Consider the following 22,873-nt stretch of genomic DNA (forward strand, 5'->3'; position numbering starts at 1 on the left):
CTTTACAAAAAGAAAATTACATATGCTTATGCTTTTCTCTCTGCATTTAAGACACTATAACTTAACTTCCTACCAAATAATTTCTTGGTCTGAAAGCAAAATGCATGCTTATGAAATAATCAGCATTCCAAGGAGAAACACAAGAACAATTATTAATTGTGACCCCCAAGAGAACACTGCATTTGACCTGAGGCTGTGCAGAAGGCCTCCAAAATAGAATGGTAAAACTAAGATTATGGGTGTGCAGTTTGAATAGAAGTGTGTAATATCACATGTTAGAAAACTTAGAGCTTAAGGTTTTAGAATATAGTAATTTATATAAAGCAAGACAGAGGTTTTAGGGCAGAGGCTAGTCCTTCTTCTTTACCTTCTCCATGGGTTTGGGTGGTATTGTGTAATTGGATAAAAAAGTCCACATTGTGGGCCACAGGTGGTTGGTTATTAGGTTAAAAGTAAAAATAATTTAAGTGTCATTTCTTAATTAGAGATTAAAAGGCCTTGTAGAGAGAGAGATACAGCTCCGTTTTTTTGTAGTTTGTTAGAGTGCAGTGCTGTAGAACTCACAGCTTGTGAGACTGTAACATAGATAAGAACTAATAAACACCTCAGTCCAAACACAAAATACCATCTCGAGCATTTAATCCCAACCCTGGCAAAAAAAATTAAGACACTTTTTTTTTTTAAGACACAGTGGTGTCCTGTGTGAACAGGACAATTATCTGTGGGGAGGAGGGGAATTACCAAGTTTTTATATAGGCCAGTTTTTATATATTACAAGTTTTTATATATGCCTTAGCCACACAAAGGGCCTCTATTCTGGAGTATTTCTGGAGTACCCAAATCACTTTCCATAAGGAGACCCATTTACAAGCCAAATGACATTTTGGTATGTGAACAAAGCAAGGCTTTGAGAAATGTTGCAGAGAAAAGGAAAAACCAGGACAGAATGGAGGTCATACTGCTTTCAAGACAGCTCACATAAGTTTTTAATTCATAAAACTAACCAGCTATAATACACCTATAAACAATAATTTTAAGGCTTAAAAGGCATTATCACGACAGTATGAGGTAACCAGAGGCATCAGAGCAGCAGGAAATATTTTAAGAGAAAAAATCATTGCCTGTGGAGCTCTGAAGGCTCGATATTGGCTGCTCTTACTACATACATGATATTTGGAATTCATTCTAGACACTACCAGGTGAATGTGGAAAAACTCCTGTGGTCTTTTTGGGTGATAAAATAAAAACCAGATTTTTTGCAAAGCAAGGGAGAGTTATTTTATACAAACTCTGCCACTGCCAAGTATAAACACTGATGTGGTCTATGGGCTCCTGAAGTGTCCTCCATCCAGAAACCTGCCAAGATGCAAATCTCAAGCAGGGAGACCTCTTTCTTTCAGTGCAAACACAAAATTATATCAACAGTGGAAAAGCTCACCTCCAGTTCATTCAGGCGCTGAATTCGTGGAGTGAAACGAAAACTTTGTACTTCACATGCAAATGGAGGCTGCCAGTCCTAAACAGAGACAGAAAGACATTTTACTGCTTCCAGAAACTTCTCTGAAAAATGCACAAAACCAAACACCCTAATAATGCCTGAGTAAACAAGCTTCCAATAGTAAATTAGCTTCTCAGCACAACCGGTGATATCATTTTCCAATTTTAAGATATTTTTCTGCTTATACAACAATGTTCCTCCCACCACATTTTAGTTTGAAGAAAGATCCTCACAGATTCAAAAATGTCGAAGAAATTAAGGTTCAAAGCATCTCAGTATGCGTTACCTCATGCTAAGCTTAAACACGAGATACACCCTGTAGCTGGTCGGTTATTTATTTACTTTAAACAAAGAATCCATATATCCTGCACACTGAAAAATCCTCAGTGTCAACAGCAACAGAGACTAAATCAGGCACCTCATAACACATCTAAAGGTTTTCTGCTTGTCTACAGTCATTTCAATAAAGACAAGACTACCAGTCAGGAGCCCAATTCTTTAACAGAAATGGAGCCATAAATAATGATTTTCTCAGCACTGGCAGGGGTCCATGCAACCACAAGTGCCTCCCAGTCCCATCTCTCAAAATCGTGTTGCAACATCAAAACAAGTAATTCAGCTTTTTAGCACTTTTTACCAAAGCTTCAGTTACAGCAAACCGTCCACCTGGCAGGGACTACACCAGAAGAAGGACACGCCATTACAGGTGGACAAGCCACACAATCTGCTGCAGCACGTAAAGGCCTTGAGCACAACCTTAAATATTTACAACTCGTAATAATAGAAAACAGCAATTCATCAGTCAGGGTAGCATGAAATGTCTGATTTAGCAATTACTGCAGGTTGCAAATCAACCCAACACGTGCGTCCTGTGAAACCCTGCAAGGCAAGAGCTCGGCAGTCTCAGAGAAACGCGAATGCATCCAACAGCCAGGAAAGTTCCAGTTATCCTCAATGAACAGGATCTGGATCTGCTCCTTGTGGCCTCTCAACCTGAGCTATGCAGCTTATTTTAGAAAGGGCAGCCCCTTGGAGGTCAAGTTTTCACCATGTCATTAAACTAACTAAACACATTCCGGGAACCAAAACAGGTCTGGGGAGAACCATGAAATCCAATCAGCAACCCCCATACCCACACTGTTCTCAGTTACACGCTTTCTCTTCGGGATTCTACCCCTCTCGCTGTTTTCAAGTCTCCTATTAACAGCTGCATTTGATGTTTATTTGTACTTTAATAACTCCCTGATGTAAGTGCCTTTCGCCAAGCTGCCTGACGTTCTCCCTGCGATGAGCTGCCTTGCCAGGTCACTGGGCAGGTGACCATAAGTAACGACCAGGCCACCGGAGAGATTAAGCTGCTGCCTCCTGAAGAGCTGTGCACAAACGTAATGCCCGTACGCGAACAGGTTGGCCATCCTCCTCTTAACGGTCGAAAATTTGTGTTTCTGAACAAACACCCTTCCTTCTCCCTCTTCCCCGCCCGGAGCAAACGCCCGATTTCACCTACAAAGCCTTCCCAGCTTTCACAAGTCGACTGCTGGCGTTTTGGAAGTAAAAATAGCACGAAGTCCCGGGCACCGCCATGCACTATTCGCTTCTCAGCTGCTCCAAAGCAGCCTCTACAAAGCCCCGCTCGGAGGTCAAAGATTCTACAGGCTCCTCGGCGTCCCTGGCACGGACACCGCGGCCTGTGGAAAGCGACACACGAAACCCCGAGCGAGTGCGGAGCGGGGGGGAACGGCCTGCCCAGCTCCTCACGTCCTCCGCCCGGCCACCGAGGGCCCGGCCGCTCTCAGGCCACCCGGCGCAGCCCGGGGATCCCCCGGGCGCAGCCGCCAAGGCGGGCGGTACCTTGGGGGGCCGGATCTTGCAGATGCCGGTTTTCTCGGCCAGGCCGCGGATGCGGCCGATGAAGCCGAGCGGGTCGCTGAACTCCTCCCAGCTGGGCTCGAATACGGGGCACTCGGGCGGCGGCACGAACTCGGCCGCATAGCGCGACCCGCCGCCCCCCGCCATGGCCGCAGGGGGAGGGGGGCGCCGCCGCCGCCGGGAGCACAGGGCGGAGAGGGATGGCCGGGGGGCTCAGGGGCTGGGCCGGGGACCGAGGCGCATCCCCTGGCGGCGCTGCCGGACGGGGCGGCGGGATCTGCTGCCAAGTGCGGCTGTCGCTGTCCCGGCCGGGACCGCTGCCCCCGCCCGAGCCCCGCTCCTCGCGTCCCGGCCCGCCGGAAGTGACGCGCTTTTCTAAGCCCTCCCCGGAAGTTTTCGCACGTTGCCTTCCGATCCAAAAAGTAGTTCCTCCGCAGCGCTTCTTCTGGCGAGGTGGCTTCCGCGCCTCCCGCTGCCGGGGAAGCCCCCGCGACAGATCCCAGCGCAAATCCGCCCCGCCTGCCGCCCCTCGGTGCACTGCGCCGGGGCAGGAGGGACCGAGGCCTGGGGAGGGCGGGCCCACCGCCACTTCCGCCGCGGAGGAATGCGCGACGAAGTACAGGCCGTTCCCTTCCGGTTCCGCAGGGCCGCGTCGCCCATTGTCTGTGCCGGACGTCAGGAGCGCCGCTGGAGGCCACGCCCCCTCCCGGGCCACGCCCCGTCCGCAGGCCCCGCCCCCGCGGTAGCCCTCAGGAGCGCCGGTAACGAGGGGAAGGGAAGGGTCGGTAACGAGGGGAGGGGTCGGTAACGAGGGGAAGGGAAGGGTCGGTAACGAGAGGAAGGGTCGGTAACGAGGGGAAGGGAAGGGTCGGTGACGAGGGGAAGGGAAGGGTCGGTAACGAGGGGAAGGGAAGGGTCGGTAACGAGGGGAAGGGTCGGTAACGGGGGGAAGGGAAGGGTCGGTAACGAGAGGAAGGGAAGGGTCGGTAACGAGGGGAAGGGTCGGTAACGAGGGGAAGGGTCGGTAACGAGGGGAGGGGAAGGGTCGGTAACGAGAGGAAGGGTCGGTAACGAGGGGAAGGGAAGGGTCGGTAACGAGGGGAGGGGTCGGTAACGAGAGGAAGGGTCGGTAACGAGGGGAAGACAGCCCCGAGCATCGCATGGTGACTGCCTGCCCTGCACCGCACCATCCCCGAGAGTCGCACCGTGCGCCCGAGAGCGTTGTCCAAACGCTCCTTGAGCTCCTTGAGGCTGCTGCCGTGCCCACTGCCCTGGGGAGCTGCTCCAGCGCCCAACCACCCTCTGGGGGAAAAAAACCTTTTCCTGATACCCAACCTAAAGCTGCGCTGGCACAGCTCCAGGCCATTCCCCCCTGTCAGTGGTCACAGAGAGATCGGTATCTTTCACCCATCCGCTGCAACACGGTCTTCCAAAGTAAATTGTATGTCTTTTTGTGTTGAACCAGAACTGTGCCTTCGGTGTCCACCAAATGCCACATTTCACTTTATTCCTACTGATTATTCAGACCTCCGTGCTGGTGTTCTATTGCAGCCTCAGAGAAAGTTAATTCCTTCCTCCCGTTACCAGGGGGCTTTACAAGATCTGCTGCATGCAGATCAAAGCATTTATCTGCATCACTTCCCTGCCAGATTAAAGAGTTGTCACCCACATTTTATGTGTGGGAAACACACGTCCAATGCAAATGGCTAATTTCAACAGAAGTTACAGGTAAGACCAATCTGATCTCATAAAACATTGAGCAAATTGAGGTTATTGTGTTGTTGCCAAGTGTTCTTGCATTTCATAGGGGGATTCCGACATGGATGCTTGATAATTTTATGTAGGACTATATAAGCATGGAGGATGCAGATGTTTCTTTGCTAGTATCTAGAAATTATATATTTCTACAAGCTCCTTCCACTTTTTTTTGTCTTTTATTATTTGGTGGTGTCTCTCTTCTGATGAGCTGTTCCAGATTCTTTCGAGGAAGTAAATGTGTCTTGTATTCCCAACAACAGAGTCACCATGTACCTGATTTCTAAGATAAGCCATGATTTAGCCAGGAATACCAGAAGGAAAAAGTCTCCCTACTGAAAAACTTTGTTTTGAGATCCAGTCTTTTGCTGGTTTCCCTGTAGATTCTTCAAGGTTGTTTTGGTTTTGTGTTAATATGTTTAGGCTGGTGAGGGCAATGCTGGGAATGTTGCAGGTTTTCTTAACAGCAAAACTTAAATATCCTATATAACCAGAGGAGACATTTTTCTCATCTTATCAAGATAAGAGAGAGATCCTTTTAAGGATTATTTTAAGGAGAGATCCTCTCCTCTGCAAGAGATCCTTTTAAAAGATAATTTTAAGCTTTTCTCTATTACCTGCTCTGGTTTTGGGGCTGTTGGCCTTTAAAACACATGTCGCCATGTCAGTTTTTATTCTTTTTGGTTATCTGGGGTTATTTATCATTTCCCTGAGAGCACACTTCAGCCCCTCGTACAATGTACGCATCTGCTCTATGAGAGTGGGGAGAGCCCCCTGCCTAACCCCAGGGAATCATAAATATCCTGAGCTGGAAGGGACCAGCCAGCAAGGGTCATCAGGGCCAGTCCCTAACAGCAGCCTTTCTTCTGGACTTTGCCAAGAGAAATGATCTACCCTGCTATTTTCTCTGTTTCATGAGAAAACTGATTTGAAGAAGGACCAGAGAGTCACAGAATGTTCTGAGTTGGTAGGAACCCTCAAGGATCATCAAGTCCGACTGCCGGCCCTGCACAGGACACCCCGAGAGTCGCACCGTGCGCCCGAGAGCGTTGTCCAAACGCTCCTTGAGCTCCTTGAGGCTGCTGCTGTGCCCACTGCCCTGGGGAGCTGCTCCAGCGCCCAACCACCCTCTGGGGGAAAAAAATCCTTTTCCTGATACCCAACCTAAAGCTGCGCTGGCACAGCTCCAGGCCATTCCCTCGGGTCCTGTCACTGGTCACCAAAAGGAGATAAATGCCTGCCCCTCCTCTTCCCCTCACAAGGAAGCTGCAAATTGTGGTGAGGAAGAACCTCGTGGTTTCATAAATGTGAAAAATGCATATTTTATGATTGGCTTTTCGCAAATATTAAATTGAATACTATATGTATTATGTTACATTGATTAGAAGTGCTGTATTAACATTTTAATAGTATGGTGTATGTAGTTTTGTAGTTAAAATAGAACCTATGTATGTGGGGTTTTTTTACTAGCTCAAGCAAGAGATGAGATAATGAAGAAACTCTTCACACAGAGATGCCAGTGATGGGGGCCCATAAAGAATTACTGCCTCCTTATCGGAAAAGACAAACATTCTTCCACCTTCTCTCCGTCTGTATGGAACCACCAGGATTAAGGGGAAGAAGTTGACAAAAACCAGAAAAGTTCTTAATTTGCAAGGAATTTATGCATCATGTATGAGATGTATGAATATGCAGCAGGCTGTTGCTTTTAAAGGTTATTCATTTGTTCACAAGGCATGCTTATCGGGCTTAAGTGCCCGAGAGCATCCGGACGTCCGGAATTCTTTGCTTTTTATTGTCTTGTAATTGTCCTAACTCTAAATTTTCATTACTCTAATTGTATTGCTATTTTTATAACTATTTTATTATTATTAAACTTTTAAAAATTTTAAAACCAAGTGATTGGCGTTTATAACAGTAAATAAGCTTTTTTTTTTTTTTGTCATACAGAAAGTCCATGTCTTTTAAACAAAGTCTTAGGGGAAAAAAAAGAACCCTGGCTTATTGCTGAGCAAATTGTTTTTTCTCCAGCACACTTAATAAATTAGGAAATCATTTGGTGCATTAATGGAAACACTACTTCCAAGTACTACTGGGAATACATGAGGAGGATGAGGAGGCTAAAAGGCACCGGGATGACATAAAGAACACATTCAATTCAGCCAGAATTTGTGCCAGAAACTTCTCGTGGCTGCTTCCGAATGCCAGGTCATTTTCAAAGGTAAAGGGGCGTTTTGCATGGCGCGTTTTACCGGTGCGGATAAAGGTTGCTTTTATTTTGCCCGTAGCGCGGATCGCTGTCCTCCCAAACACGGGTCCGTAAGTGCAGGCCCTGCGCGCCGCCATGGGCCCTGCGGCCACGCCAGAACTACAACTCCCAGACGCGCCGGCGCGGAGCCGCTTCCCCCCGTGTCGCGAGCGCTGATTGGTGCAGGCTACCGGGCGCGCATGCAAGCCTGTCTGTGATTGGAGGAGGCCGCGGGGGCGGGCCGTCGCGCCGTTTAAGCCGCGGCGGGGCCGGTGCGGCGGTTGCTGGGCCGTTGGGGCCGGGCGGCGGCGGCGGCGGGACCTCCATCGCCGCGCCTCTATCCCGGGGCTCTTCCAGCGGGGCTCTTCCAGCGGGGCTCTTCCAGCGGGGCTCCCCCCTTCGCCCGCCTCGCGGGGCGCCCGAAGCCGCTCTCCCTCACCCGCAAAGGGCCCGGCTCTCCGCAGGGGCACGATGAGCGCGGCGGAGCGCGCAAGGTAGTGAGTGCGGGGGCTGCTGCTGCTGCTGCTGCTGCTGCTGCTGCGGCCGGGCCATCGCGGCCCCCGGAGCCCTGTCCTCGCTGCCTGCTAGACTGGTTTGTCCTAGGGCGCCTTGTGGGCTGCTCCTGTGCCTGCTGAGCGTCCTTGTTCTTCCTTCCACCCTTCAGTCTCTGCTGCTCTTCAGTAGGAAAACGCTCACCTTGTGCCGGTTGCCTCTTTCTTTCTGGTGTTATTTCTCTGAGTGTGTTGTTTAAGGAGATTCTGGTCCTACAGCAGGTTATTGCACGCAATACTTAAACTTTTGCGTATTTAATGCTTCCCTACGGTGCCCAGAGTTTTGCTGGATGTGCGCTGGGGTTCTGATTCAAGCAGCGTTGGTGGGTGGCTCCATGAAGATCACCATTGCCTCAGTGTCACCTACCAAATCACTTTTTCATTAAAATTCCTGATTCTCCACGACCGGATTCTGAACTGTGTTTTCACTAAGCAGCTCTTTAGTCAAGAGGCTTCTTAGCTTCTGTTATTCTTAGTATCACTTACAGAAAAAGTGTGTCGTATCAATATAAATAATGGAAAGAATCCTTTCTAAGGTTTTTTTTTGTTGTTTTTTTTTTTTTACTCTGCAGCTCTATTTGCAAATTTGCTGCTTATTTGGACAGATTAAATGTTTGAATGCAATAAATATTGTTTTGAGGAAAAATACAATATGTAATCATGCATATCCTTGATTTGATTTATATAACATTGACTTGCTTTCCATGTAGCACTTCAACATAAGATTCAAGAACTTGGCAGCTTCTATTTCAGTGTTAAGGGTGGACAAGTTATGTGGGTAAGGACATCAGAGTACACCAGAAAGGAAAGCACATAGATTCCTAGACCTACACTTTAAATTAGAATGGCTGGTGCATTAGCTAGCCCGAGTTATCATCTCCGTTCAGTCATCTGTCTTTAGAAAGTGTTTTTCTGTTTGGGTGTCCGATAGGGACTGTCACAGATTATGTTTTCCTGTTTATTTCACAGTGGCTGCTGCTTTTAATTTAACAGCAATTCACTTTTTGTCCCCTGAGTAATGTCTTTCTATTCTTTTTCTCCTCTTTTTATAGGCATCCTCCCCAAAATGTATGAGGCTTTGCTTCCATAACATCATCTTTTATCTTTTCCATCAGTTGGGCCCTCCTCCACAGTACAGTACACCTGCAAGCTGCTCTTTATCAAAGCTCTTGGTTCTCCTAGATGCCATGATCTCTTGTTAATACCTAGAGAACAAGCTAATCTGTGTTTTAAACTGAATCTGTGTAAAAGTTTAAAATATTTTTAGCTACTTTAGAAAGTGTTTTAATTTTCCTGTCTGAGGCTTACATGTCATCAGAGATTCTTTCTGTCCACGCTGCCAACCCCACGTGCCTCTTCCAGATCTGCTGAACCCCGGTCTCCGAGTCAGGAGGACTTTATTCCTCTCCCATCGATCAGTGAGCGCTTGGCCCATCTGTACCCCTCCCATGAGCTCCTGGAATATTACCGCAAGAAGATCGCTGACTTTGATGAGGAACATGAAGAATTGGTGAAAAGGCTGGAGAAATACAAGCAAACCTATGATGAGCAGGTTAGGAAATGAGTTTTTGAGCAATGATGGATGGACTACATTCACAAGTTTAGTATTTTTATTCAGTTGAAAACTCAGCACAGAAGTCTTGGGATTCACCAGCAACATGGTAGGGCTAGGAAGAAATAAGTAGATTTTGGTGGTTGATTTTAAAATCTAGCTGTCTGTCCTCTGCCAAATCAAATAGAAACATGCCTGTAGGATGTTCTTCAAGTCATTATAGCTTGGTTATATCTTCACAGTGGGAATTTTGCTTTTTTTTATATATTAAGGTCTGAGTTTAGGTGCTGATTTCCCATGTTGTCCAGCTTCTTTCCCTTGCTTCTTGTATTGAAGGAATGCACTTTTTTCCAAATTTAATAGGCTTTGACTTATGGATATAATTGATATTTACTGCAGTGCAATCTGTAAGCTGTTAAGCAGCAGTCTAAAAATTTGCCTTTTAAGAGGGAGAAATCTTAAAGAATATCTGCAAGATATTCTTTAAGTGCAGTGCCCTGATATGGGCTATAGCATGTATCTGCCTAGCAGTCATCTTTGTAGTTGTGGATGGTTCTTTGGGAATAAAACAGTCACTTCTGAGGTGATTGAGGTGCCTCCTCAAGCACTGGCCATGCTTGAAGCAGCCTGAAAGTCCTTGGGGAAGTATGTACTGTACATCTTACTGTCGTGTGGGAAAAAGAGGGGCAGGTTGCAAAATAATGGGTTTTTTTCCATACAGGAGTGATTGGTAGCTTCCTATACCAGGTGGGAAAAATGAAACATAGTAACTAGCTGGATTTCTTGCTGCTAAACCCTAGCATAAAACCATTTTAATGTGTGTTTTTGGGTGATTTGTTTCAGAAGTAAATGCTGTTAGAGGCTTTGCTAGGTTTTTGTTGATGTTAGACTCCCCATACCTGCTCTGACCACCAGTGTGGAAATGCAACCACTGGAAACTGGAGACCCAAGCTGAGGCCTTAATTCACTGTTGTGTAGTGACAGTGATTCTCAGGTCTCTGAACTCCCAGCTGAAACATTTTAAAATAATTTTTCCAATACTGCCCTCATTTGGTCAGATATTATTGGTGAATAAAATAATTCTTGAGCTGGCTCTTCTCTCCTGGTTCCAGACTCAGAGCACAAGCAGTTTGAAGTTTGTAAGTGTTGTCCAGTGCTCTGTTTCATTTCAAGTACCTTATTCTCTCCACTCAGCACCAGTTGCAGTGGGAAGTCTGCCACTTGGAAGAGGAGATTGCAGAGCTGCAGAAGGCTTTAAGTGATATGCAGGTGTACCTGTTCCAGGAGAAGGAGCAAGTCCTTCGCCTGTACTCGGAGAATGACCGTCTGAAACTCAGGTGGGCTGTCTTGCGGGGGGGCTGGGGCACTGCCAGCAGCAATTCGTGCACTATGTTCTCAGCCAGACCTGGAGTCCTCAGAGTAGCAATTATTCCACCCTTCCTATGAAACCATAGCAGTGGAGGTGCAGTGCAATATGTTGGGCTGCTAAATGTTTCCACTTATTCCTCCTGTTCTGGTAGTAGAAGGAAGAGCAGAAGTTGAACGTTGGTTCAGATTTGAATTGTGTTACCAGTTTGAATGTGAAGTTTTGATTGAAGCTGTCTCTGATGGGTTGACCTTGGCTGGATGCCAGGTGCCCACCAAGATGAAGGCATATGGAGGCATACTAAGGCATCTTTTGTCACTCACCTCCTCTGGGGTGACAGGGGAGAGAAAATACAAGAAAAGACTCATGGGTCAAGATAAGGACAGAGAGCTCATTCACCAGCTACCATCACAGACAAAGCAGACTTGACTGGGGGAAATAATTAACAATGAAATGGTCAGAGGGCTGGAGCCTCTGTCTTACAAAGACAGGCTGCCAGGCTGAGAGAGTAGAAACTGCTCAGCCTCAAGAAGAGAAGGCTCCAGGCAGCCCTTATTGCAGCCTTCTAGCACTTGGAAGGCCTACAAGAGAGCTGGAGAGGGACTACTACAGGAGCACGGAGTGACAGGATGAGGGGGATGGCTTTAACTGAAAGAGGGTGGGTTTAGATTTGCTGTTGGCAGGAAATTCTTCTCTATGAGGATGGTGGGCCGCTGGAACAGGTTGCTGAGAGAAGCTGTGGATGCCCCATTCCTGGGAGTGTTCAAGGCCAGGTTGGATGGGTCTCTGAGAAACCTGGTCTAGTGGAAGGTTCCCTGCCTGTGGCAAGGGGCTTGAAACTAGATGATCTCTAAGGTCCCTTCCAACCCAAACCATTCTATGAAATCAGAGTAGGATAATGAGAAATAAACTTAGATCTTAAAATACCTTTCCCCCACACCTCTCTTGTCCCAGCTCAACTTCACTCATGAATTTTTTGCCTCCTCCTGAGGAGCACGGAGCGGGAGGGAATGGGGGTTATGGTCAATTAATTACATATTGTCTCTGTTACTTCTTCCTCACTCTTTCTGTGCTCCAGCATGAATTTTTCCATTCAAGATTTGAGAACTTAAGTCAAAACATGTGTTTGTGTGCTTTGACACTTCTCAGGAATGTGATTAAAAAGTCTGATACAGCCCTTAGTGTAATTTGTTTTAAAAATAATGGGCACTTATAATCTGAGAGATTTTTAGGTAGTTCATAACTCTTAATGCAAATTCTTTTCACCATGTGCTATTGTATCAGCCTACATAGTATTGTCATACTTGAAAAGAGAAATGCTCTCCAGTCTCAGCAAAATTTGGTAGTGTTCTTGTATTGGTAACATCAGGAATGTCTTTGGGAGCTTGTTTTTAAAGCAGTATTCTCGGGAACTGCAACAGGTTGGAAAACTTGCAAGCATCGACAGGTAAGGTAAAAGGACAGTGTGTCACAATGTCATGATGTATTTTAAAGAAAAATCTGCTGACCACTTCCTTTGTATTCCAGGGAATTGGAAGACAGAAAAAAAATCCAACAACTCCTGGCTATGCTGGGAGCAGATGAAGGAGAAGCTACATATCATTTCTTTAAAATACATGATGTATTTTAAAGAAAAATCTGCTGACCACTTCCTTTGTATTCCAGGGAATTGGAAGACAGAAAAAAAATCCAACAACTCCTGGCTATACTGGGAGGAGATGAAGGAGAAGCTACATATTTTCATAAGGAGCCTCCACATAAGGCAAGTTCCATTTTTCTCTAGATCTCCTCTTTGGATTTTAACATGAGCATCTGTATACCAGAGTCTGACCACAGACCAGATCTGTAGCACAAGTCAAAGTTGCTAAATGAGCCCAAAGCAAAAGGGGTCTGTAGCAACACCAGGTTTTAGTATAAATGCTGCAGTATAAAGGTAAGTAAGAACAAGCACACTGAAAGTAGGTGTGCATCAGCCTTAGCATCAGCCTCCTTCTGCCTTCAAAACATACCTCCAGCTCAGCCTCTGAAATGTCAGATAGGAGTCTGAAGTCATCTGGCAAGTGGTTGTCAAGAAGATGGCAAGGACACCACAAAAAGGAAAAAAAGTGCAGAAAATGACCAGGCACAGTGTTTGAAGCTCAGCTATCTCAGAATGCCTGTCTCTTAGAGCTTCTGTAAAGAAGAATGTGTCAAGGTTGCTGCAGCAGTTTCCTGGGTTGAAGATTGCTGAAGAACCACCCACTCTAGACGACATTGTGTTGCATATTTCAGAAGTGGTGTTGAATTGTTTAAATGGCAGAACATATGATGTGCAATGTAGTTGAACCTAATCAGGAAAGTCATGAGTGATTTGCATATACAGAGACCATGACAGGAATATAGGATTTATTTTGGAATAAGGTGCAGAAAAAGGCTGAAATATGCTGCACTGTTCATGGTTGCTCTGCACTGCTCAAGCTCTTCAAAGATCTTGCAAAAGCTTTAAAATTCCTGGTTTAGGGTCGCTCTGAAATTAAGCCTATTATGTAATATCAACCTAAAGATAAGCATTGGGGTTATAACCTGCTCTTTCATGGCCTCCTGGTTTTTTTAGGTGGGTTTCATTTCAACAGTTGAGTTTCAATATTTTTATCACTTAGCTTTTATGTCAGGCTTGTTCAGTATCTTGAATGAATGTGCTGGTACATGAAGCTTCATGCTTCTCTGTCTTGCTGAGACAAGAAGGAGTACAAAAGGAGGAAATAATATCATCTTCAACTTCCTCTTCTCTCTGTCTCCAAAATGCTCTTTTTCCTGCTGAGGGTGCAGATTTTCATCCTAATGAAGCCATCAAAGGCAGAATTACTTCCCATTTTTTCTGGTGAAAAATATAGAGGCGGTAATGGCAAAACTCATCCATGGTAAAGGAAACTTTTCAACATGGGCATTACACTTGTGAATGTTTTCCTTGTCTTGTGGTAGAAGTAAGGTAATGCTGTTCTTTTGGATATCTTGTTTTAACTTTTTAAGGTTTGTTTTTGACCATTGCACCTTTGGGGAAGTAGATGCTCAGTGCAGATGTCTTGCTTCTGTAGGTTACTGTTCTGCAAAGGCCGGCAGAGACTCAGGAACAAGATGGTGCTTCCAGTACAGGTACCACACCAACTCAGTTAATAGCAGCTCAGCTCTTGCTTTTTTTGTGTGTCTATCTCCTGTATGTCAGAATAATTCCAGTCTGTGAATGCTTCGGTAAATCTCCGTTAAGTTCCCGAAATGTGTCTGTACGTATCCAGGCAGTACTCTTGGCTTCCCTTCAACATCCTTGAGAATAGCCTTAGCTGGCTCTCGTGTCCCTGATGTGCTCAGCTAAGGAGGAGGCTGTATGACCCTCATGTGGCTGTTCTGGAACTGTGCAAGTGCCAACTGGCCAGGCACCTTTGCCACAGCCACTCCAAGCTGTCAGGCTCTGCTTGCCTTTCGTGCAGACAGCAGCGTGGGTCCATATGCCTACATACTAATTTTCTCTTTTGAAATAATTGTTTCATCAAACTGACTGAAATTAGCCAACAAGCTCAAAACTCGTTCAAGCCTTGATGTTTGTGCAGCTTTGGCATCTGCCTATTCGTCATTTGTTTTAAGAAAACATGTCAAGTTTTCTTTCTGTATATGCCAACAAAATTAGGAGGATGCCTAAGTACTGCAGTATGATAGAGAGGATAAAGGTATGTGATCACCTGAAGTTCTAGAATTCTTTTCTTTCAGCTAACCCTCCTAGAAGTCCTTGTGACTGTAGTAGTGGAAGTCTTTCTGCTGTTCCTGTAGGCCCACCAGAACACAAATATGTCATGCTTGGAAAGGTATTGCGAATACATTGGAAAACCCTTTCCTACTTCAGTTAAATTTCTTCAGTAGGTACAGAGAAGAGCACTTCAAAACCAACAGCAAAAAGAGAGAAATTAAGAAGCTCAGAGAGATATCAAAAAGATGATGACACACTTCTACTACAGGTAAAAACATTTGCTAACCGATGGACATAATTGCTGGCTTGCAGAAAATGATGATAAAAATATTCTGTCTGCTTAAGATAAGATGTACTGGTTGTATAAATCCCTGCATCTTACTATGGATTCACACTTTGTCAGTTTTCTTAGCTGTTTCTTTGCTGTGAATGTAAATTTAAGAACTGATTCTGGAAGCTTTATGTAAGCAGATGTTCCAGTAATGTCAACTGAAATATGTTGTCCTTAAGTACAGAATGTGTAATTGATGTTATCTCCCATCATTTGATAGCATATATGAACTTATATTAAACCCACTGATGATGTGCAGGGTTGGGTGTTTTGTGAAAGTTTGACAAAAGCAATGTGTTTGAGACAGTATTAGGCAGCCCCATAAGGTGCACTGATACATGGAAATGTTCCCTTTTCTAGACTTATGTAGAAGTTTAGGTACAGGTAGCATGACAGGATGAAAGATAAAATGTGCAGAATCATGAACTGGGGAAGATGCCACAAGCTGTATGCAAAGTATGAGGAAGGATGAATCGAGCAAATCGAGCAAAAAAAAAATGGACGAACCTGTACAGCAGATATCAATGGTGGTTGTTGTTTTTATTATTATTAATATTATTTGTTCGAGCAAAGATACAGAAGTGTCTCTGCATATTCCACAGGATTTGTTAGATGTGTGCAATTTAAATCTTAACAATATAAAAATATTAACAATCTAATGTTGGTCCTTATAGTATGCCTCTCTTGCCTATAGCATGATTTTTTAAAAATGCTTTAGTTGTTTAAAATACTTAGCATTTAAACAACAATGAAAGATTGAGAAATTAGAACTGCCAAAGGTGTTATCAGATACAGTTTTTGATCTAAATCTTGGAACTTAACAGGAGCAGAGCTGGTGTGAGGTCTTGTTCTGTAATGTCTTTGCTTATGCAGGTGAAGGCCCTGCAAGCTCAGATGGAAGAACAGACACGATTAACCAAGGAGCAGGTTGAGGCACTCCTCGAGGACAGGCGGATTCAGATGGAGGAAGCTGAGGTTCGGCATCGGAAGGACCAGGACAAGATAAAAGCTATAACAGAAAAGTGAGTGTGAGAGCATGACCATGATGTAGTCATGAGATGAGAAGAGAGGGAGCAATAGAAATGTTATGACTTTCAATGTGTTGCTTTCTGCAACAGGCAGAAAAGCAAATTATGTAGCCATCTGGTAGTGGAAGATGAGTGGAATAATCTGCTTAGATTAAAAATCCTTCACATTGGAAGAAGAGCACTTCTTTCATTAGATGAGAAGCGTTAAACTCACATTTAGACCACGTGTCTTCTCCTGTGCTTCTTCCAGCTTGTAGTGATGACTGATGAAATTAAGGTAGGCACTAGGAAAGAAGTAAACTCCACTGGGATCCCTTTTTGCAGGCTCCATAAGACCCAAAATCTATTATATGAGAGTACCCGGGACTTTCTCCAGCTCAAGTTTGATGCCAGAGCCAATGAGAAAGCATGGATGGCAGAGAAGGATAGTCTCTTGAGGAAACTTGGCAAAGATCTGGATCATCTTGCTTTCAGCACAGAGTCAGGACAAAAGAAGCAGAGAGAGCTGAAGAATATGATTCAAGCAAATGATGGAACTTCAAAACGCCACAGCAGAGAAATAAAGGTTTGTTTTTTTTTTTTTCCTTTGGTAGAGGCTCTTTAACAGTTTTTGACTAGAAAATTGCAAGCACCTTGGTGTTGGCATAGTACACAGTCACTAGCAGTAGTTTCAAAGTTGTACTGGATTGCCTTAAGTTACATTATTGTTGGCATTAATCTAAATAAAAAACCCCTCCTGCTTCAAAAGCAGCATTACCTTCAAATTTCAGATAAAATGTATAGTTAGGATTTATGGTAGCATGTCACTGTCTGCTTCTTTCATGCCCAGAAAAAATCCTGAATTCTCTAAGCCATGTGATAAGTGGGGCCAACAGTTTTTAACCTGCTGAGGGCATGTGGCTCTGTTCCTCTAAGTGCTCTGAGCTAATGGTCTTAGAATGCAGTGGCTGGATCTTCCTTGATGCTGTCAGGGGAGAATGAGTCCTCTCAGTTGATGTCTTCCAGCTCTTTAGCTGTCTGAATTTTTCTTTCTCTTCCACTACACTTCCAGTGAGAAATGCAGTACTGAGCAAGCAGCTGTGAAAGGGGAATTACAGCATTAGTTGAATGTTATTTTTAATGATGAGCAGCCATACAAAACTGGTAACATAATTCAAAGGTTTTGGTAATGGGGCTGATGTTGGAGTATTGTCCTCACATACTTAGGAGCTCTAGTTCCAGTTGTTAATTTTTATTTTACTGCCATATTGGCAGTGTTATCACACTTGCTTGTCCAGGGCAGGGGAATTTTTGTAAGCACAGTCTTGAGTTAATTTTTTCTGTTCTTCCTATGTTCTAGTTACTGCAAGAGAAGCTTGTGCAGGAAAAACACCTGTCACACATGTACAGAGAGCAGTGTGTCTCCCTGGAAGGGGAGGTGGCTAGGATCCGTGAGGAGAGAGATGCTGGCAAAGAACTCTTTAAGGTAATTGGTCTGTAATCATCTGCTGGCTGTGTGATGATCTTCCAGCATTTATTTGGTATAGCCTATTGAGTTTTCATCTCCATAGGAACGCTCAGAAAAAATGGGGAAGCGCCTGAAACTGATGACTCAGCGATGTGAAGTCTTGGAGAAACGTCGTAGTATGGAAGTAGAGGGCTTCAAGAATGACATTAAACAGCTTCAGCAGAAACTGAAAGATGTAGAGAAGAAGATTTATAAGGTAACAGCTAAGCCTTTCTGAGGCAGACTGTTGTGCACTTATCCTGTAGAGATGTATTCTCAGTATTTAATGTAGTATTCCCCTAGAGTTAAGGAAATAATTCATTTTCCAAGTGTGCCTTTAAATATCAGTATCTGACAAAACTTAGCCTCCTCTGTATTTTACAAAGCAAAAAATATTTGTCTTTATCAATTAGGCATCAAGCTTACCTAGAACTGTCCTTGCTATACATTAGCTGTGTATTTTTGTTTCCACTCTCAAAAGTTCTTATGGGATACCTGTAGCTTACTTAGCTGTCTCAAAATTGCAAGGTGGTGGTTTGATTCAGAAATTTATCCTGCAAAGAAAATGATTGCTTATTTTCTTTGTGAGAGTGTTTGGTTCTGTTCCAGTAAGAGCTTTATCATTGTCTTAAGTGTTGTGAATACTCTGTTTATTATTTTAGTATGTCATTTGTGACTTTGCAAAAATCACTGCAGAAGCAGTGGCTGGAAGTTGAAGCTGTGTTCTCTGTAGTAGCTTCCAGATGTGTAGATGAACATCAGAACAGCTTAGAGGGAAATGCACAGCCTTGATGTTGCTTGGAGTTACGGATGAGACATTTATCTATAACATGCTTGAGAGAATGATCTTGGCATAGCTTAGACTCTCCTGCAGGAGTCTGGCAGTGCTAGTGATTAATTCTTTTCCTGTGCTTTTGATGCACAGTTCAGTTGATGCACACCAATGCATTTATTTTGATTAAAGGCTTCAATTTTTTGGGGTTTTTTTGTTAACGTCCTATGGGTTTTTAAACTTTATTCTTTAAGGACTAACAGCAGTATATGAAATGGGGGGAAAAGTGTGTATGATGCCTTTACTGGAGACTTGTATGTTTTATATCTGTGGGTGTACTCTTCATTGTTTTCTCAATTTCTTAACACTGTTAACCACAAGAGGGCAGGGGAGTAAAATACTTGTAAGAAGTCTCCAGAGTGATCACTCAATCCTCCTTGTAGTCACTTGAGGTCAAGATCACTAAATTTCCTTATTTGCATATTAAAATTTTTGACTGCGAACTACATGATGACACAATAAGAAATCATAGTGGGTCACGAGAATAGAGGGTGCCCTTGAAAGTGGTTGGGCTGGTGTGCTCTATCCAGTTGCAGGGTGACAGGAAATGTCAGCCCTGGCCAGCATGCCATCAGGAGTTCTGATTATCCAGCAGCCTTTGTTCAGCTCAGTACAGGCACTGCCTGAGTCAAGGCTTTGGACTTGAACTGCTCTTGAATCCTGTGCAGTTCAGAGGGCAGCAGGTCAGCCACAGCAGTTAGAACACCTCTGATTGAAACAGCGAAAGATAAAACATCATCTTATCTCCTGAGGTACTGAGAACTAGATATGAGTTACTTGATAAATACTTTAACTTGCCCCTTTTTGTGTGCCTCTAAATAACACAGGAACTAGAAAGGAGTCAAAAGGCTATGAGTCAACATGGTTATATTCTGTTAAGATTTCTTCCTTGCCAGTACTATAACACCACAACATAATGTTATGAAAGCTTTGTTCTTTATTTTTGGTTCTGGAGCACCTTTCTATTGCTGATGTGCATTATCCTAGTGCTATTAACTTACACATCCTCTTTGCTGGCTACAAAGGGTCTCCTTTAGAGTTTTCTCTCTCATATACTTACCATAATACTCCCTAAATTGTATTCTGTACGTACAGCTTTGTTTTTCTTAATCTTTTTTTTCTTTTTGTTTTTAGGTGGCTTTGAATTTTGGACCAGACCAGGATCTTGCAATTCTACGTGAGGTCCGCCAAGGAAACAAACTGACACATAAAATTCAAGGAGAACTAAAAGACTTAAAAGCAAAAATCTACACCTTAGAGGATGAGCTACGGCACTGCTGAAGCTGAGTTATTAGCTGTCGTCCTAATTTTAGGAATAGGACATTGCTAGACTTGAGTAATCATATGCAAGAACAGCTCCTGCTTGTTTGTTTCCTGGTATCCATCGACAGAAGGTTGAGGAAATCTGCTGTTAATGTCATAAGTGTACATGAGCCATTCCTAATGTACCATATTATATTGCTGTTTGAGCTGAGAGATGGCACCTGATAAAACTGACTTTAAAAGTACATGATACATCAGGAGTGTGTGTATGACTATATCTTCATATCTGTGGTAGGGAACTGTCCTTTGCCTTTATTTGGAGCATATTATAAATCACATACGTGGTTATAATGAAATTATTAATCATAGAAGGATCTAGTTGAAGATCTGAATTTTGGCTGACATTTTCCTATGTGAGAAGCAGCTTTTAAAATAGTTTATATGATTACTGTTTTGGTGCTTAGCACCTCAGGATGTAACTGGAAATTCTCATAGAAAGTCTGTACTAAAATGTCTTACATTTGACTCCTGGACAGGAGAACTATTTTAAAATGCCTCCCATTTGCTTGGTTTTAACCTAATTGGAATAAACCTAACTGATTTAATATGGTGAGAAAAGATAACCCATTATAGAACTCTTCTGCAAGGATGAGCAACATTTACACGAGTTCTGAATGCTTGCTGGGGAGGGAGGTGCTACACAACTGAAATTCATCTTCTCTTCCTCTTCCTCACAGTTTTTTTAACACGCACAGGAAGCCCGTAATAAAGGGGACCTAGCATCTTCCTTAACCACCATATTACCTGTCTCTGTGGCTCTAAACAAGATCATGGTTATGTGCAGAGGAAATCATGGTCAGCTTTTGCTACAGCAGTTGTTGCTACTGAGCTGTAACTGGAGTGGAAGAGCAGCTGCACAGTTGCTAGATGAGATCTGTACCTATATATGGTGATGGTCTTCATACCAGACATCACAATTCTAGAAAACAGATGAAATAATGACAAGGGTTACAACATGACTTCAGGCCCCCTTTATAATTGCAGGTATTCATGCTTTTACTGTAGCATCTGCAAATCTTGTCCACCTTGCAGCCTGAGAGCAGATCTGTAGTGGAGAAGGGATTTCAATGCCTCTGTTTCTTACTTTACCTTTTACCTTGTTTCTGAACTGTACACCATATATGCTACTAGCACTTCCTTCCCCTTTGAGAAGAACTTAATGTGTGAAAGCAGGCAATTTCTTCTGGGTATGGAAGTGGCTGTGCAGATCCTCATTTAGTATTTCATAGGTAGATGTGGAAAAGAGATGGATGTGAAGGTTTGGAGAAGGAAGAATTGCTTTTATAGCATCAGCTAAGGCAATGTAGGAGGGGAAATGCCCTTAACGCATCCATACCCACATCAGTTGTCTTAACCTTTTTGTGACAAGCTTGCTGTCCCTTATGGTCCTGTACTGTGGCTTTTATTCTGTATGTGTTCTTGAGGGCAATTGATCACAGACTTCAGTATCCTGACTGTCTGTCCCTGGGTGCTCAACTACACTGCAGCTTGCAAGGGGCTGTTTTAAAGGATGTCGCACTGATCAGTTGAGCTGAAAATGCTGAGCTGTTCAGAAACTGGTTCATGAACAATCTGGGTGCCGACGTGATACGGACAGTTAAGGAAAGGTATTTAATGCTATCCATCATGTAGTCTCACTCTCTCCTAGCTGGCTGGTATTTTCATAGAGAAATCAAGCTAATTAAAATGAGTTTGTATGTGAAATAATATACTACTGGTTTGAAGATATCAATCCTATCACAGGGCCTAAAAAAATATTGTTACCTAATGAAGCCTTCGCCAGCCATTCAGCAGGTTCCATCTACTTCAATCCAGCTGATGGGAACCTAGCAAAAAGGTCTCTTGAACCTATAGAAGCCTGATTATTTTCAACTCTTCCAAGCTGAAGAATTGCCTGTGAAATGACATTTTCCTCACTTGAAAGGGTAAAGACTTCAAGCTCTGACATTCAGGTTTGTAAGATGGGGGGAAGAAGGATGTAAATGTTTAATTTCCTGCCTTTCTTACCAATATTCTTTAGACTTCAGAAAGACTGAACAGACTAAAATGACAAGGTTCCTAATATATCTGCTAGTGTATCAAAATCAAAGTGCCATTTGAACATGATTCTTAATATGTCACTAGGCTATGAACACTTCCTGTGTGAGGGGATGGGAGGGAAATTAAGGTATTATTACTCTGTAAATCCATTTTATTTGGAAGCTTGAATATTTTTCCAAGCGCAGGAAGCGCAGAGTATTGCACACACTCTTTCTGTGTGACATCACGTGATCATGTGAAATGTTGCCAAAACAAATGGGGACCTTCATGCCAAGAACTGGTTTAAAGAGGCAAGTACTTCCTACCACTGACAACTACCCTTTAAAATGTCAACAAAGCATTATTGGCATTTTCAAAAGGGTTTCCTGGGAGAAGTTCCACTACCTTAATTATTCATATTTTTTTTCCTACAATTTTTGGGTAGAAATCAAAAAATAGCATCTACTCCAAAGATAGATTAGCTTTTGTGATAATTGAAGTTAGTAATGTGTGACTTGTATCATTTCAATACAGCTAATGCCAGGTTATGAGTGCAGGAGGACAGAATCTGAAGGATTTGCAAAATGTCTGCTTCTAAGATTAGAGAGACTATACTACAGGATTAAAGGTTAGAACTGGATAAATGTTCTTATTGTGAGCCAAGATACTAAAAGATACTCTCTCTTGCATAACTCAGAGAAAAATGAGGAGCAGGGGAAACCTTATTGTTGTGTAGCTTCATTTAAGTAAGAAGGAGTACCTAATTTTCAGAAGGAATGTTGAAATATTAGTTAAGGCACAGAACCACAGATGATTCAGAGGAAGATAAAAGGTTGTGCAAGGGCTCATTTTGTCTTGCATTAAGAAGATGGATTAATATGTGTCTCTTGAAGACAAAAAACCTACCAAAGGCCTCTCTAGCCTAGCAGGGCAATGCTGAGCAACAAGAAGTAGCCTGAACCTGAAGTTAATTTAAAAAGGCATACATTTTTAACAGGGAGATAGTGCTTTTTCCCCTTATTATAACAAACTAGGTGTGGAGGTAACAAATTCTCCATCTCTATCTTCAAATCAAAAAATTATTTCACCTCTGGTGAAGGTAGCTTGTTTTAATAAGTTACTGGGTTTGACTCATTAGAAATTAATGAAATATAATGACCTGAGCTAACAGGAACCTCTAATAATTTAGTGGTTCCTTCTGTCTTTAAACCTGTGATGTATTTATATGCAGTATTTGTTGGAGTTTTTTAGTTTTCATGCAATTTCTGTAATTATAGGGACATGCTGTGTCAGCTAA

At 43.4% G+C, this 22,873-nt stretch overlaps 2 protein-coding genes across 3 annotated transcripts in view; one reads left to right on the plus strand and one right to left on the minus strand.

The window, feature by feature from the left end:
- KDM5A (lysine demethylase 5A) overlaps positions 1-3,646 on the minus strand; it is a 51,113-nt gene extending 47,467 nt beyond the window's left edge. For both annotated transcript variants that reach the window (XM_068191734.1, XM_068191733.1), the window contains exons 1-2: positions 3,350-3,646; positions 1,439-1,516 (exon numbers count right to left, since the gene is read on the minus strand). In XM_068191734.1, coding sequence (XP_068047835.1) covers positions 1,439-1,516; positions 3,350-3,514 — 243 coding nt within the window. In that variant the 5' untranslated portion in view covers positions 3,515-3,646. The remainder of the gene's footprint in view (positions 1-1,438; positions 1,517-3,349) is intronic.
- A 4,195-nt stretch (positions 3,647-7,841) lies between these two features.
- On the plus strand, positions 7,842-19,742 carry CCDC77 (coiled-coil domain containing 77). Its single transcript, XM_068191973.1, has 11 exons — positions 7,842-7,864; positions 9,284-9,473; positions 10,668-10,810; positions 12,505-12,601; positions 13,914-13,971; positions 14,731-14,825; positions 15,762-15,910; positions 16,241-16,481; positions 17,256-17,381; positions 17,467-17,619; positions 19,369-19,742. Exons 1-11 carry the CDS (start codon positions 7,842-7,844, stop codon positions 19,513-19,515), a joined length of 1,422 nt encoding a protein of 473 aa, XP_068048074.1. The 3' UTR covers positions 19,516-19,742.
- The last annotated feature ends 3,131 nt before the right edge of the window (positions 19,743-22,873 follow it).

The sequence above is a fragment of the Anomalospiza imberbis genome, chromosome 5 (assembly GCF_031753505.1).
Source record: "Anomalospiza imberbis isolate Cuckoo-Finch-1a 21T00152 chromosome 5, ASM3175350v1, whole genome shotgun sequence".
Lineage (NCBI taxonomy): Eukaryota > Metazoa > Chordata > Aves > Passeriformes > Viduidae > Anomalospiza > Anomalospiza imberbis.

What these genes read in the sequence shown, in the direction of transcription:
- CCDC77 (XM_068191973.1), top strand. Translation starts at nt 7,842, where the DNA reads ATGAGCGCGGCGGAGCGCGCAAG. An exon ending in AGCGCGGCGGAGCGCGCAAG is followed by an intron (nt 7,865 to 9,283) that starts GTAGTGAGTGCG and finishes TGCCTCTTCCAG; the next exon opens with ATCTGCTGAACCCCGGTCTC. An exon ending in AATGACCGTCTGAAACTCAG is followed by an intron (nt 10,811 to 12,504) that starts GTGGGCTGTCTT and finishes TTTGTATTCCAG; the next exon opens with GGAATTGGAAGACAGAAAAA.